This window comes from Argiope bruennichi, chromosome 8 (genome assembly GCF_947563725.1).
Source record: "Argiope bruennichi chromosome 8, qqArgBrue1.1, whole genome shotgun sequence".
NCBI lineage: Eukaryota > Metazoa > Arthropoda > Arachnida > Araneae > Araneidae > Argiope > Argiope bruennichi.
In genome coordinates this window covers 98,894,507-98,912,150 of record NC_079158.1, presented here as the reverse complement: position 1 = coordinate 98,912,150, position 17,644 = coordinate 98,894,507, and the positions used below count along the sequence as shown (strand labels likewise).

The window sequence follows — 17,644 nt, the reverse complement described above, 5'->3', positions numbered from 1 at the left end:
GAAATTGATTTCAGCCTTTAATTGACGTTTTTGCTTTTTCTTAACATAATAAGATCGTTAATAAAATTATACTAGCCATGAACAGTACAGATTTAATTTTATCACTATATTAACAAATTATTGAGTTGCGAAAATATTACAATGAAGCGTTGTTTTTTTTAAATGAATATCCAATTTTATAAATATGGTACATCAGAGAATGAGTTTAAAATTGATTAAAAAATATTTTCTTTACAATCATGAATTGCAAAAACGAACCTAATAAATAATTTTGATTAAAAGGTTTTAAAAACCGAGATTTCTTCGCTCATAATTTTAAAATCCCCTTTAAAATTTTTAAATTCATTTTCCTTCCAAACCAACTGGTAGATGGCGCCACTAACGCCACTAAAAATAAAAATAATAATCTTTTACTCTAAAGGTTTAATTATGTTACTTGGTTAACGAGTAATTGAGTAGTGAAGATACTATAAAGATATGTTATTTTCTTAAAGAATGCACAGTTTTATAAATCTAGAAATCATTAATTAAAAATTGACAAAGAAAGTACATCTCTGCAATATAAAACGAGTTAAGATGGATTAAACAGCCTAAAATAATTTTGATTAAAAAATTTTAAAAAGTACTCTCTTATTTTATGTACTAATTAAGTTTCCTTTCTAAATTTTCTGATTCCCCAAAACTAATGCTAGATGATGACATGGATTCAGATTCATTGATTAATTTTAATACAGATACAGATTATTCGATATCATTTTAATTGATTAATTAAAATTTAATTTGATTATTGATTTCCTGATAATAGAATTCGGGAAATATTAAAATTTAATAGCTATCAAGTAGTGAAAATTTAAAAAATTTCAAAATTCTACTAAATAAGCTAACGAATTATAAATCGATTAAAATATTTAATCCTTAAAATATGAAACAAGACAAGTTAAATAAAATGTTTAGAGAGAACTCGTCACAATCGCCATTGGTACTGTTTTCTTGAAATAACTTTTATAACTACCGAATGACGGTTATGTTCATCACTTTCATTCTTTGATCCATATGCAAAATATATTCTTTGAAACTTATCTCTTAGATTTATTCCTAAAATCGAATTCTAAGCTCTTTTTTACGTAAATGGGAATCCGAAGAGTTATCATTGACATGATGTGATAAATTTTTTGAAATCCGTGGGAACATATTTGAGTCTTATCGTAATTCCCATAAGGAAACCATCTGCTACTTTTTTAAATCAGAAATTTCTCACAAGGATATTTAAATTTATTTCAGCTTCTTATTTATCCAGATCCACCGGCTTGCAAGGTAGGGGCACAACTTTATTTTTCTTCGCAATGGACTTTTTCTTTCGTATATTAATCTGAATATCAACGATAAAACAAAATTCATTTGCATTAATGATAACAAAAATCATTTGTTCGTTATCATTTGAGATAAGATTCTACTTATTCAGAAGTTTTGTAATTAAATACTTTTATTTGATTTATATATATATTTTTTTATGTTTACAAGATAGAAATTTTGTAAACCATTTTTTTTTTATTCCATTTCTTATGTAATAAAATTCTGATTTTTTTATGACGATAGCATATAATGAATATTTTAAAACTCTTAACTATTAATTATTTTATTAATTTAATTAAAAAATTGATTTCACAAAGGTTGAGAAATGTTAATTCTTAAATTCCATAATAATTGTAACTATTATTTATGAAACGTATTAAACGTTCAGTTTAACTTATCAATGTTGTAATTAATTAAAAATAAATAAAAGAAACTATATCGGAAATTTGATATAAATAGAAGAATAATTTATGATATTGTAAAAGTTATTTTTGTTTTATTTTATTTTTAGTAGTTTGGGTGAAAGAACATCAAATTCTCATTTAATTCTTAATTATTAAAAATTCTAATTAAAATATTCAAAAATTTACTCCGTGGTGATTCAAATTTTCATTTAATTGTTATTTAATTGAATTTCTAATTAAAAGTTTCAAAAAATCTCTCCGTGGTGCACATTCTTACTCTCCAAAGCACTCTTGTGTTAAATTTCGCTTAATATTTAATAGGTCTGTCTTAACAATCTCTGAAACAAAAACATAGATAGAGAGAGAAAGAGAAACTATGAACTTGAATAAAAATTAAAATCTCATATAGATCTCAAAGAAAATGGATATAACTATATATATATATATATATATTGCCAACAATCGTATCTTGCCCTTACAGTCTTTTCCTTATTATTAAAGTTTCGATATATATGTTACCTGCAAAGTATATGCAAGCAATACAGCTTAATATTACCAGCAAACTCTGAAATCCGGCTTTGTACAGAATTCTTAGACATTGTATATAATGCCTAAAATTAACGGTCAATGTATGAAACGATTCATATCAGATATTACCTAGACATTTTATAGAATGCCAAATGAGAAATCACAAAGTATGAAATACATCTGAGGTTCGAAAATGAATAAGGGAAAAAAAATGCCCCCTCTGCTTCTTTGAAAACTGTGAGAGTTCCTATTTCTGACATTGACAAGGAGTGAGGTGATTTGCCCAATATATTGGTAGTTGTAATGAGTATGACAGGGAATAGTTTCTACAGATTTGAAACTTCTGAAAGAATTTTTATACAAATATATGCGAGATTACAATTCATTTTATGCCCTAAGAACTTCTTAGAATTGAAGATATTCCTGACAACGAAATTCCAACGGATATTTGCAGTTGCTCAGTCCAGTGGAAGAGGCCAAGGATTCGTTAAAACTAAAAAAAAACTAAGTGTCAAAATATGAAATGCCTTTGCTTGAAAAATGTAATGAAATGTAATTCAAAATGTTATTCAAACTTACCATGTTGCAACAAGTAGGTTAATTTAAAATCCTTATTTTTTATATGAAAATTTTGTTTCCCTTAATAAGAAAGGTAAAAATTTTGTCTCGTAAAATTTTCATTTTTCTTTATATATTTTGAATAAATTTTTTAATGGCACTCTCATCATTTTTTTTTCAGAATAATATTTCTATTTTTGAGGATTACACGCTATGTACATAATAACCTTATCAGGACCTTTTTTCATACTTAGCCTAAGTAGCATTTGTCATTCTTATGAATGCATAGGTATTATATACAATGCCTAGCGAAAGTATGTAACAGTTCTCATAATTCATACTTTTCCTAAAAACATCCGACATTGTATACAATGCCTAGGCATTCTATAGAATGTCGGCGTTTTATACTTTGACGGTAACATATCCAATAATTTTCAATTCGGTAAATATGATACAGAGTACAGGAAAAGCATTCTAAATACATTATTTTCGCATTAATCTTAATAAAAGGACTAATCTGACTTTTTATCTCTTATTACTCATCAACGTCATTTTGGCAACTTTTATTTAACAAAGCAACACATAATCTTAAATAAAGTCAGTCATCTAACTCTACGACACGCCACGAAGGCACACGGATTTAAACCATAAAAACTGAATGACCGCAACAGCAACATGTGGTTGAGTCCTAAGGGCAGTCACCGGCCACTGTACAACCCTCCCCGAAGGAAGTACGTCCCATCATCGATGGGAGGAGTTAGATCCCCCGCTTATTAGTGTACCTCCAGGGTGGTGAGATCCAACCACCACGCCGGAAGCATCTCATCCTCATTTCATGGTGCCCTCCGGGGGGATATATTCCAAAATAAAAAAAATAAAAAAATGCGTTTGATTTGAAAAAAAAAATTATGATCATTGGACGATGGAATAATAAAAATGCAAAAACGATTCATCCATTCTTTCCAGGTATTTTATTTCTGCCACAATGACCACAAAAACCTGTACTGTCCTTCTGCTGTTCCTGGGTTTGATCCTACCAGCTCTTTCAGACAAATGCCCAGACCCTGACAGGTTACCGTCCACTTGTCAATGTGAAGAAGACTTCGTAGAAGATGATGTGGATGTCGAAATCTCCTGCAGCGGTTCTTCCATTCAGGAATTGAGGGATGCCCTACGCCTCATGGATAAGAACAGCAGGCTTGAAGTCCAGCTTGACGATATGATCCTTGGTACCCTGCCAGCGGATATTTTCAATGGATGGAATGTGGTTAAACTGGACATCTCTCATTGCGAGCTGGATACTCTTAAATCACAAGGAAGATTGGATTTGCAGGGTTTGGAAGATAAATTAGAAGTAAGATAGATAACAATTAAAATTATTAGTTTGTTTTTTATTGAATTTTAGACTTTATGTTAATGTAAAGTAAAGCGCTTTGAAATACTTATACTGAACCTATAGTTTGCTCTTTCTCAATGCTAATAAAAGTACGAGGAGTATATTAATATACAAAATTCCGAATTCTATCCTTCTTTTGAGGGATTTATCTCTCGATTGATGCAGAAAAAGATTCTGCCATGATAAGACCATGTAGGTACAGATTTCCTGACAATAATTTTGGTTACAAGAGAGATCATACGATTTCTGATGGAATGAACAAGTCTCGAACAACAATGTGGAAAATACAGAATGGAACTAAATGGCATATTTTTTCCATGGACTGCTTAATTCAGTTATATTAATGTCCCGCTTTGAGAAAAATCGATTGCTATTTTGTGACAGACTTCATAATTTTGTTTGTTATCATATGATGGGAAGTATACTTGGCCTAGTACCCTTTCTCTCCAAATCTCCTACAAAATTGACGAAAAAACTATTTCTCAAACCATTTAAATAAAACATCAATTATTGATTACTAGTACGGATTGGTTTGGTTATATTAACATCCCGTTTGAAGCAACACTAGGGCTATTTTGGGACCGGCCTCACAATTTTGAACCGCGGTCAGATGACGAGGACGACACCTGAGCTGGTGCCCCCTCTCCACACCACACCACACCACACCAGCGGGAGGACGTTTGGTCATGACGGATTTAACGTGCAACAGACCCCCTTACACGAAGGTTCTTCGGTGGAATCGGGTCACGAATCTGAAACCCTCCGGTTCCGAAGCCGAGACCTTACCACCAGGCCACCGCGGCCCTGCTAGTACAGAGGATAATACAGTTGTACAACATTTGTAGTTTAATAGGTAATAGATAAATATGAGAAATGGATCATTAGAGAAGCTTGATAGTACAGTTGTACAGCAGCTGTAGTTTAATAGGAGACAGATGAATATGAGAAATGGATCTTTAGAGAAGCTTCAACTGTCCGGTTACAAAATAGAGATCTTAATGTGAAATAGCAACGAAGTATTTTCTAGGTTCAAATATAGATAAATGTGTAACTTAAACTATATCAAAAGTCTAACCCAGTTATGTTCCTTATGCTAGAACCTCCTTATTATTATAACTGAAATTAAAACATTAAGTTACATGTAATTAAACTCGGATTAGCAAAATAATGTCTGTTAAATAGCAATAGCTGTTTATATCAAGTAAGAGTGTAGAAAGGGCATGGATATTTTATACATATTGCAAAATATATTTTATGATTTGTGTAATGACGTAAAAGTTTTATCAATAAAAAATGTCTGGTAAAAAAAGCATACCTTAATAATAAAAAAAAATCACAACTTCAAATTAAAGGAGCGGTGATATTTTTTATACATAGAATTACTAAACAGGAAAGAAAACCGAATCAAAAACCAAAACAATACATTTTTCATAAAAACGAAAATTTTAAAATTATTTATCATTGCTTAAATTTAAAGTTAAAAATTAACTGTAATAGTCATACAATTTTAAAATATTCAGATATTTTATTAAAAAGATGGTTTAACCCTTTAAAGGGCCATTTTTTTCTAGTCATGTTAAAATAATATTAGAATAAGAAAAGGGATTCATTTATCTTATTAGATCAATTTAATTTGAATAATTAATTAATTAGGTTAATTAATAATTAAGTAACAAATCAAGGCACATCATTTTGTGTAAGATAAAGAACTGAAGCCTCTAAGTTTCTGTCTTTCTAAAAAAATTTGTCAGAACTGATGCCAACCTACATAAATTCATACAAAGATTTATATAATATTAAATATGGGAAAACAATCCTTATCTTTAAACCTTAATTTTCAAAAATGATAGAAAAATCCAAAATAAAATATTTGTTGCAGGAATGAAAATGATTTTTAGTTTCGTTAAAATAATTAGATGCCTCATTGCAAAATATATTTTCGCACCTATATATTTTGGGTTGGGAAACAAAAACCCCACAACTGAAAAGTTAAAATGAAGTTTTGATTCAAGCGATTAAGAAATAACTATTTTAAGATAGCAGAAAAATTTAAATTATCACGCACACACATACCACACACGCATATATATATATATATCTTTTATTTCTAAAAAAAATCTATAATCTATGAATTTCAAATTGATGAAATTTTGAACCTATTTATTAAAAAAAGAATTTTTTAGATCGGATATCATAAGTATTTAAAACCATGTTCCCTATCCTTATCCAATCTCTATCTGCAGTAATTTTATTTCCCTCTTAAAACTGGATGCCTTCTTTCTTTACTCTATTTCAGGTATTAGTTATAACTGCCAGTTTATCGGAAGAGAACGGGCCAAATGAAATCATTGTCAACCATTTTAGGCGTCTGAGGGAGCTGGACTTGTCCTTCAATGCCATTGAGGAAATACATGATAACTGGTTTAGTGTGGCTCCACCTTCTTTGACTCATCTGACCTTGTCCAATAACGGAATCGTGAAACTTGGCGACCGGGCCTTTGAAAACCTCAACAATCTAGAATTTTTGGGATTACATGGAAACAGATTTGGCGCTATCAAAAGAAGTATGCTACCAAAATATGCCATTCGTCTAGAAGAACTGGAATTTGAGTAAGTTTTGAACTGAAATTAAAAGGCGAGATAAAAAGAATGTCCTGGTTTCAAAGCTTTACGAAGCAACTGTATTGCATTAAAAATTAAGTACTTCAAAAGCTGTTATTATCATGTGAGAACATGGTGTTGTTTAGATTAGGGGTTTTTGAAACCTCAAAATACACAAACAGAAAAGCGGCGATTTATCGCTTTTGATGAATCAATTTTTAGTTTTTAAGGTTATTAGAAAATGATTTAGAAGGGTGCCGCATTTGGAGACTTATCGTCAACAAAATGTTTACAACTTGGAGCGAATGTCCGCCGTGTACACGACTCTCCCGCCTGCCAATAAAGGGAAGGGTCGTAAGAAGTTATCGCTTGAAGAAGCACAGAGAAGAAAATGGGAATGAACACGAAAAAGCGAGGCAGTAGAGAAAATTATACATATATGCAATGATATTTTAATTCTAATTTCAATTTCATTAATTTCCAAGATTTTATCTTAATTTAGCCCATCGTAACTTCATTCTGAAATATTCTCTTATTTCGTGATCCAATTCCACTTTCGGTTTAATATTTCCCTTTGTAAAAATAATGCACGGTTAGAACTAAGTATCAAATGAAAGTGATACTTTCGTTGCCTTTGTCAGAGGTCAAAACATGTATTCCATCTGCACGTGGCCGGAAATCCTATGTTATATAAGACTAGTGATAATTTGTTTCGTTGTCTTCTTTACTTCTGCTTTTGTGACGCTCTACGTCTGCTTGTAAATAAATTGCTTTCCCGAGATGGATATTAAAGAGAGAATAAAACGAAATTAAAAATACAACGTCTCGTTTATGTCTTCAAACATGCACTCTGCTTCAACCAAAATAATGTTACATATATATATACTTTAGCCTCTACACTGAGTAGTTCGCTATATAGAGAGCTCAGAGTAGAGGAGTTTGCTTTAATTTTGATCACCTTGGACATATTAACGTTAAAGCTTAATTAACAAAAGCTGTTTGGGCAGATTACCTAGATATTCTGCAGATTAATTGATTTGCACTTTAGCTGTAACATATATACTAAAATATTTATCATATATACTATTTCCAAGTAGAAAATGCTTTTCATTTATAAATCAAATTTTAACGATTTTTATTGTCGAGAAAATTTTAGTTCCCTTACAGAATCGCACAACAAAGATGTATCATTTAGCTTACTTCTTTAACTAAAACGCAAACTAATTAAACTTTTAACTAAAACAATTAAAATTATATGATCCTGCCCTTCAGGGTGATAAATTTTAATTATTTTTTTTTTCTTATTCTTTGCAAAAACACAATTGATATTCTTGTGAAGGATTGTCATTACCATAACGCTTTTAATACATGACTTGCCCATCTAAATAAAATAAGCATGCTGCCTCGTTCATTAGGTTATGCTATGAAGACAAATTTCTGAAAATATTGAAATATCAAGTGAGTATATGAATTTTCAACCTCATATATTATGGCACAGTAAGAATGCCTTGACAGATACTTTTAAGACAAGGAGGTGCAATTTATTTTACTTCCTGGTTGTAAAACATTCACAGTACATGGGCATTTCCCTTAGAATATCCAAGTCTTAATCATCTGTCATTGTTGTAAAAGACTTAATACTATTACAATTTTTATACATAGTTTGTCTGTCTAAATAAAATAACCATATCCTCTCATCCATGAGGTTACACCATGAACAAAATTCCAATGGTATGAAACGCCAAGAAAATATATAATAACATGATATGACCTCTGACATCTTTAAACTTCTACTTTAGTTACAAATTGAATTTACGACTTGAACATTTAAAGCAAGCACCACTGACTCTACAATACCTGTTGATTGATTACAGTAATGTATTGACAATTCTTTGATCTGCTGCTTTTCCATTTGGATCAAATAGTACAATTTTTCCGAATCGTAACCTACTCTTTTCTCTTTTAGCAACAACGACTTTACAAGTGTACCAGATGACCTATTTACCGGTATGGCGGCCTTAAAGGAACTCTCTCTTAGGACAAATCGAATAACACACTTGCAAGAGCAGGCCTTCAAACCAATTTGGGGACAGCTTGGAGTTTTCGATGTTAGAGGTGAATATTCTGAATAATTCAAGTAAAGAATTATCGAAGTGACCATAATACATATGTAAAACGCTTTGGATTTTTCTTAACACTTTTGATCAAAATGAATTAGAATTTATTTATTTCTGAACAGTTACAGTACATCGTATAACTGGGTTTGATTATCATATGCAACGTCCAGTAGTGGATAATAAGAATTGGTGCGCCGGCGCCCTGGCATAGGGGTAGCGCGTCTTCCTCGTGATCTGGGTGTCCCGGGTTCGAGTCCCGGTTTGGGCATGATTGTTATTCCGTTATTCTGTCTGTGAATGTGCCCTCTTGTAAAAAGGAGTTGTGCAAGCGAATGAGTGATGTGTGAGTAGCAAAGTCGTGTTCTTGGCCCTAGTCGGCTCTACTATAAAAATATGAGACGCCCCCCGCACCAGCTTAAATCGCTGTCTTCGTAACAGCGGGCTTGTCCATGACAAGTGCCATAAGAAACAACAACAAATTGTTGCTCAAAACTATTATTAAAATCTCCCAGTGTGAGAACAAACAGAAGGCTTCGCAGGCATTTAAAAGAGGAATGTAATGCAAATATCTTTAAAATTAAACTGCTTTTTAGGAAGACATTTAAAAAATTTAGTTTAGTAAATGGAGGAATATTGAGAATTTTGAAAGAATTTGTGACATTGAATTAGTTTTACAATCCATTTGTTCTAAACTATAAAATGCATATTAGAAAGAAAAAAAAAAGCCGTGTTAGTTATCAAAATTTCGAAAGAATTGAAATAGCAAACAAACAAAACAATGAAATTAATTAACAAATTGATAATAGTTTTGACTTTTATCTTGGAAATTAACACTTTGAAAATTTATCATTAAATTTTGGTACAAAGAATATTATTTTTTTCCTCACTGAGATTCAGAATTTCCTCTTTTATGATAACGCTTTTTCCAAATTGTTGTAGATTTAGTCCAAATAGTTAATGTTAATAGAAGTATTCAAAGATAAAATACTTTGATCATCAAAAAAATTTGAATTCTAAATTTGGACAAATACCTTTCAAATTTCTTTGAATCCGAAAAACAGAATTCTGTAATTCTGTCTTGCATGTTTCTCAGCCGATTTATGAGCACTATAATCCAAAAACACCTTGAGTTATAGTATTATCTGCCAAATGTTTTCTGGTTTATAAACATAGTCAAAATTATTTTTGTGTGGTCCTTTTCTATGCGATTTTTAGAGATAGATGAATGTTAACGATATTTGTAGTATAAAACCTTTGTAATGTTTCCTGTCAGTGTACATATGTACAATGATAAAAGTAGAAGTTATACAAAATATGTACATATTGCTTCAGCTAATATCGATATTTTTCAAAGTAAAATAAATAATGCATTCTATCAATAAGTTATCTCTAATATCTTCAAGTGATGAAATCGATTTTGAACCAGATCATCATATGAAGATGCGCATCTTGAACTATGGCAAGCAGTATTGAATTATGTGCATTTGGAAAATTTCTCCATGTTTAAAATGATAAATTAATTGTTCTAAAAAATGTTTTCATGTTTGATTCAATTAATTGTTTTGTTTGAAAAGCATTTTCTTACTATTTCGTAAATCTTTGACTTGTTTTCTAGAGAGAGGAATTTTATTTGGTCTCTCTCTACTTAATTTTTTTTCTTAAAATGTGTAAATAATTATTTGTTATAGCTATACATGAAGTTTATGAATATTCTTTTATGCTGTTTCTTTTATATGGTTCAGAGCTACCACACAAAAATAGGTTTAATTATATAGATTTAATACTTTCATAGAAAATTACGTTAGGTCTTAAGAAAATGTAATCGCCTGCCAAAATACAATGAACGGAATCATAATAAACAAGAACCATTGAAATCAATGTATTTTAAGTTTTTGATAATTTATGCAATTCATAAACGTTGTTAAGTAATTGCAGAATTGTCCTAAAAATTATATATTGGAAATGGAAATTTTTCATGTTTTTTCTTGAAAATGTCGTTAACTTTGATATGATTGAATTTGATCAATTTTCATTCGAGATTTTCTGTAGTATAATTTTCTACAATTATAATAGTATATTTAGTTTCAAATCTCCTAATGTTTCTTATTAATTATATAAGGCTAATTTTTTAATTCTTTTTTCCTTACTAATAGCTTTGTAAAATATTTTAAGAATCTAAACGAAATCATGTAGTTTAACAAATTTGAAAGGAATAATTAAAATAAGAACATTTGAATTCTAATTCAAGCAAATATAAGCAAATATTTATTGAATTTCTTATCTTAATTAATTCAAGCATGTTTTCTTTTACAATAGGCAACCCTCTTGAATGTGATTCCACAACTGAGTGGATGTTCAGAGCTAAAACTGATGCTTATATTCTCGGAAGATGCGAAGGTCCTCGGGGCAGAGAAGGTATGGACTTAAAGGACTTCATCCAAAACAGAGGGCAGTGATCACTATTCCTACTGAATGCGAATTTTATTATTTTCTAATAAATCAAAAAATATTTGCTTGGTGATGTAGATTCCTTTATTCATTTTTTTTTTTATTTTCTCGTGTACGAACAGTACAAAAAAAAAAAAATAGTAATTGTGAAAAAAATTCGAAATCGAAATTTTAATGAATCTTTACCTTTCAGACTCCTTCTAGTTCAAAAAACACATGTTTGGAATTATATCTGTCTGTCCGTAAACAGGATAAGGCAAAATTCCTTTCAGCTATATGGATGAAATGTGTCATATTTATACCAAATACGCAGATTTTCTTCAAATTTTGAAAACGTCTGTCTGTCCGATACCTACAAAACGTAAATAGCTGGATAGATTAAATAAAGTACACAGAATCATCGTTTGTATTAAAGATCCTGAACAATTTTTGGAACCAAATTCACCAGAGTGTTGATTGATTTTCATGCAGCACCTTTGCGTGCACATAAACGCAAAATATCAATTTAGTCAAATAAAATTTCTTCAAAATTTTAGCATCTAAATTGTCGAATTTATTATAATTTGCTAAAGGGTTGTTAATTTGCTAAATTTAATTGGCTAAAGGGTTGGCTGATCGTCCGTCTGTTTAATCTGATGTATGCAAACACGATAACTTAAAAAGCACGGAACCAAGGAATCATAATGAATGAAATGTTGTGACTACAATTGTTCTATGTCAGATTTTGGTTCCAATCCGTCTTGAATAAAGTCTTCCCAAATACATATTCCATTTTTTGATGCTTGTGCATGAACTATATGTCGCTAATAATATCGCTAACATTCGCAAAAAAAATCACTAAAATTCCCAAAAAATATCGCTAAAATTCGCAAAAAAAAAAATCATTAAATTCCCAAAAAATATCGCTAAAATTTGCAAGCTAAATTCTATAAAAACGCTATATTCATTTCAAAGTTGCAATTTTTTTTAACCATTTATCTCCAATGACATGCAGTTATTACACAAGTTTTATGTTCTTTGTTATACTATATATTATACTCTCATGTGTGAGACTCTGAAAATAAAAATCTGAACACTAGTATCATTCTGGGCATTGCTGAAGATCCCCAATTTTATGTGAAAAGAAGGGGATGTTATAGAAATATGATTATATATTTGCAATAGAAAATATCTATCACATTTCACGAAAGATATGCAGTTAAAGTACAAAGCCGGCTTTCTTTATTATCTTACAAAATATGTTAATATATAGCTAAAAAAAGTTAATATATTTGAAAATGTTTATATTCTAAAGCCATCATGAGAAATAAGCAAATTATTGTTGCTCAAAATTAAAATTTCATTAAACTGAAATTTTTCAGTTTTATCAAAAAAAATGTGTTAATGGTTTATAATTATGCTTTTTATGCTTAATTTTCATTAAACTGATATTTTTTATTTCATTGAGAAAATAATTTGTGAATTTGAAATATTTATGTTTTTTGTAAAGATAGCTTACTAGATAAAATAATCATCATTTCAAGTGAAAATCTAGTCCAAAAGAGGGGTGCCTGTGATAATATATATGCAAATAAAAGAAATATTTCAGAACATCTATACTTATAGTAAAGCTCAATGTGTGTGCGTGTGTGTGTATGTGTTTATGTGTTGTCGCTCTACAGGACAGATCATTTTAGCTACAGCTATCAAATTTGGCGCATGCATACCTTGGAGGTCGGGAATGTGCACCTGGGGTCCCTTTTTTGAAATTTTAATTATTAATTAAAAACTAACTTTCTCAGCAAAAAAAATCTTCATTTCCCCACCGCCAAATGAGTAAGGCTTCAGCATTTTTTCCCCACTCTAATGAGACTTAAGCTTAACATTTTTCGACCGATTATTTCAAACGATTCTGTTTATTTTCTTAATGTTTAATGCATTTAAAATTAAATATCGTTAATGAATCAATCTTTCAGATTCATTCTGAAGTACTTTTGAATTAAAATAAAACAGAATAAAGGAAATTAAAAATGTCTAATCTGCATAGCTTTACCCCAACTGGCGTAGAAAAATTCACGCACTTGCGTCACCATAACTGGCGTTGAAAATTCACGCATGCACATTGTGTTCTGGTTGTTGACAACTATTTTCAACGGAAGCGAACTTGATTTCAATTATTTTTAGGTTAGTTGTATGCTTTTGTAGTCAAATTTTATTTATGTTAGTTTAAGTTCATCGTTTTTTAAGTAATTTTTTTTTCACCTGTTTTCGATCGATTATTTTAAACGATTCTGTTTATTTTCTTAGTGTTTATTGCATTTAAAATGAAACATTGTTAATGAATCGACCTGCTCATGATGAATCCGAAAAAATTTTATTGACAAATTCTTGAGATATTATATAAATTTAGAAAGATATTCTTTAGTGCCCATAAGGTTTAAATGCTAATGTTAAGGTTAAATAAGGTCTGTTTTCAGTAATCATATTACAAAAAAAAAAATGCTTTGTTTCAATAAAAAATATTATTATATTAATCGCAGATTAATCCTTTCCACTTTAATTTAAAGCATAAATTCTACGGGAGCTAAGAGAAAATTAGAGAGAAACAGATTACGTTATGACTGAAGGCCTTTATAATATTATGAGTGAATTGAAATTTGAAGTTTTAAAATATTTTAATAAAGAAGCTATTAAAGTAAGAATTACATAAAATATTTAATTATTAAAATTTTAACTAGCATTAAGATTGGCGAATCGGTTTGTCGCCAAAGGTGGCTATTGTTCAATAAATCAGTGGCCTCAAAATAAAGAAGATTCAAAAATTAAAATTTAAGATCATTGAAAGAGGCATAACAAACCTTTAATGGGTCTTTTTTTCTAAAATAAATGCTGAAATATTGACACTGGTGTAAAGATTTGCTGCAAAAAATTAATGGTGCATAACTGTCTGTTTATTTTAAAAATTGCTGACTGTTTCATCTCCAATGGATTCTCATGGCAATATCGCTCCAAAAGCCACTGTAATATCGTAATTAAATTCTTTCAAGACCCTCTTCAAAAAAATATTAGATTTAAAAAATTTGAAGACTGGTTCAGCTATAAACATACTTGAATGGTCTAATAATTTTCAGACTTAATTTTGATGTAAACAGAATTCCTTGCAAAAACGAAGAATCATTCACAAATAAATATAACACTGAAAGAAACTTAAATTCATATCAAGACTTTTCTGATCTGGTAAGATAATTTTTTCTGTTCAGATAATTTTCAATACTGTTTATAAAATTTTGATAAAAAGTATTGATATATAGTTCTTATTGAAAAAATGTATTTAGATAATTGTAAATATTTATAAAAAGAATCTGTTAGGGAATTTAATTTTAATTTTACAGTTTTTAAAATTTTAATTTGAATCATTTTTAAAAGAATTTACCCTTCAATCTATCAAATTATTTCCGGCATCTACAATACATGTTTCTTGAATAGTTCCTAAAACTTCTAAAATCTTCCTATATGTATTTATAAAAGATATTGCGCACTTTACTCCAGTTACAGACTACATTAAAAATGAAAAACAAAAACTCGAATAATAAAATTTATAAATGAAAATTAATGGCAATATTATTATAAAACATATAAAATATTTAATAAGTCAGTATAAATATAAATATAATAAGCCTTAATCAGAAAACATTAAAAAGACATAAAAAATTATAAGTTATTAAAAATTATAAGTAACAAAAATTTAAAAAAAAACATTATAAAGATTTAAAATGACAAGACAGACATTTAAACGTTAAACGTATTTTACCTAAGAAAACCTTAAAATTTAATTATGGACTCAAAGGTTGAATATAAGCTATCTTAAAAATATTTCAGAAAGCTGAATATAATGAATGAATATAATGAATTCAGAAAGCTGAACAATAAATCAATGCTAAAATAATCCTAAAAGCTGAATATAATGAATGCTAAAACAATAAATCAATACTAAAATAATCCTAAAAGCTGAATATAATGAATGCTAAAACAATAAATCAATGCTAAAATAATCCAAAAAGCTGAATATAATGAATACTAAAACAATAAATCAATGCTAAAATAATCCTAAATTCGACTAAAATGCTGAATTCAAACGTTCAGACCTAAAAATCTTTAAAATACACACTAAGAATTAAATGTTACAAACATATAAATGTTATAAAAAAACACTACATATCGAATAATCAAAGTGGTTTAGGATTATATTTAGTGGCTATATTTTATACAATTTATATAAAAAGAATTTGTCCACATAATTAAATATTTCAGACATGTTTTCAAATAAATCCTTTACTCTAAACTTTCTGGCCGAGAAAGCAGACATATATAGATTATAGATTTTTCATTTTTATAGTCATCATTTGAATTTAATGATAAGTTTAACGAAGCACAGTTTTCTAAAATGGATCGTCGCAACATCCAAATAACACTTATGTTCATCACTATCATCCTTTGATTAATCTTTTTAAGATAGTATTCTAAGCTCTTTCTTTCATAAATGAAAATCAAAAGAGATATCACTGAAATGATCAGATGAATTCTCTTAAATCCGTAGGATCATATTTAGTTCTTATCTTAATTCCCATAAGGGAAAAATTTGCAATTTTTTAAGTCAGAAATTTCCCACAAAGTTAATTACATATATTTCGACTTCTTATTTAACCAGATCCATCAGATTGGTCACTATTCTCTTTATAAAATTCATGTACAATAAGGGGGGTGGTTCTTGAACGGATGCCAGATATTTTATTAGTAGGCACTAATGAATGCGGATGATTTTGATATTATATGAGGAGATGCATAGGTGATTCATGTACAATAAGGGGGGTGGTTCTTGAACGGATGACAGATATTTTATTAGTAGGCACTAATGAATGCGGATGATTTTGATATTATATGAGGAGATGCATAGGTGATTCATGTACAATAAGGGTGGTGGTTCTTGAACGGATGACAGATATTTTATTAGTAGGCACTAATGAATGCGGATGATTTTGATATTATATGAGGAGATGCATAGGTGATTCATGTACAATAAGGGGGGTGGTTCTTGAACGGATGACAGATATTTTATTAGTAGGCACTAATGAATGCGGATGATTTTTATATTATATTAGGAGATACACTGGTAATAGTTCTGTACGTTTGGTTTCAAATTATTAAGGCTATAATTTACCACAGCGCATTTGTGAAGATTTGTTAATAAAGAGTTTCCAATCAGATGGATTGGCATTAGACAATTCTTCTACAATGCTGAAAATAAAGTGCCGTGGACATTATTTATTACTAGCCGCCTTTGGCGACCAGCCGGTTCGCCAATCTTAATGTTCGTTAAAATTGTAATAATTAAATATTTTATGCAATTCCTACTTTAATAACTTCTTCGTCAAAATATTTTAAAACTTCAAATTTTGATAGTCATATAATTCAATAATGTTATAAAGGCCTTCAGTCATAACGTAATATGTATCTCTCTAATTTTCTGTTAGCTCCCGTAGAATTTATGCTTTAAATAAAAGTGGAAAGGATTAATCTGCGATTAATATAATAATATTTTTTACTGAAACAAAGCATTTTTTTATAATATGATTACTGAAAACAGAGTCACTGAGCGTTTAAACTTTATGGGCATTAAAAATATATATATTAATTTATGTAATATCTCAAGAATTTGTCAACAAATCTTTCTCAGATTCATCATAAGCAGATCGATTAATCAACAATGTTTAATTTTAAATGCATCAAACACTAAGAAAATAAATAGAATCGTTTAAAATAAACGGTCAAAAACAAGTTAAAATAAACTACTTAAAAAACGATGTACTTAAAACTATAAGCATATACAAAAAATATATAACTAACATAAATACAATTTAATTACAAAAGCACACAACTAACCTAAAAATAATTTAAATCAATTCCGAATCCGTTGAATCCGTTGTCAACAATCAGAACACAATGCGCATGCGTGAATTTTCAAAGCCAGTTACGGTAACGCAAATGCGTGAATTTTTCTACTTCAGTTGGGGTAACGCTATGCAGATTATAAATTTTTAATTTCCTTTATTTTGTTTTATTTTAATTCAAAAGTACTTCAGAATTAATATGAAAGATCGATTAATTAATAATGTTTAATTTTAAATGCATCAAACATTAAGAAAATCAACAGAATCGTTTGAAATAATCGACCGAAAAATGTTAACCCTAGCCTCATCAGT

General features: G+C 29.4%; 1 protein-coding gene across 1 annotated transcript; it reads left to right on the top strand.

Annotated features, from left to right (window-relative positions):
- The first annotated feature begins 1,191 nt into the window (after positions 1–1,191).
- LOC129981401 (protein artichoke-like) lies at positions 1,192–11,476 on the top strand. Its single transcript, XM_056092233.1, has 5 exons — positions 1,192–1,314; positions 3,810–4,197; positions 6,536–6,849; positions 8,807–8,955; positions 11,274–11,476. Exons 2-5 carry the CDS (start codon positions 3,829–3,831, stop codon positions 11,411–11,413), a joined length of 972 nt encoding a protein of 323 aa, XP_055948208.1. The 5' UTR covers positions 1,192–1,314; positions 3,810–3,828; the 3' UTR covers positions 11,414–11,476.
- Positions 11,477–17,644: the final 6,168 nt, after the last annotated feature.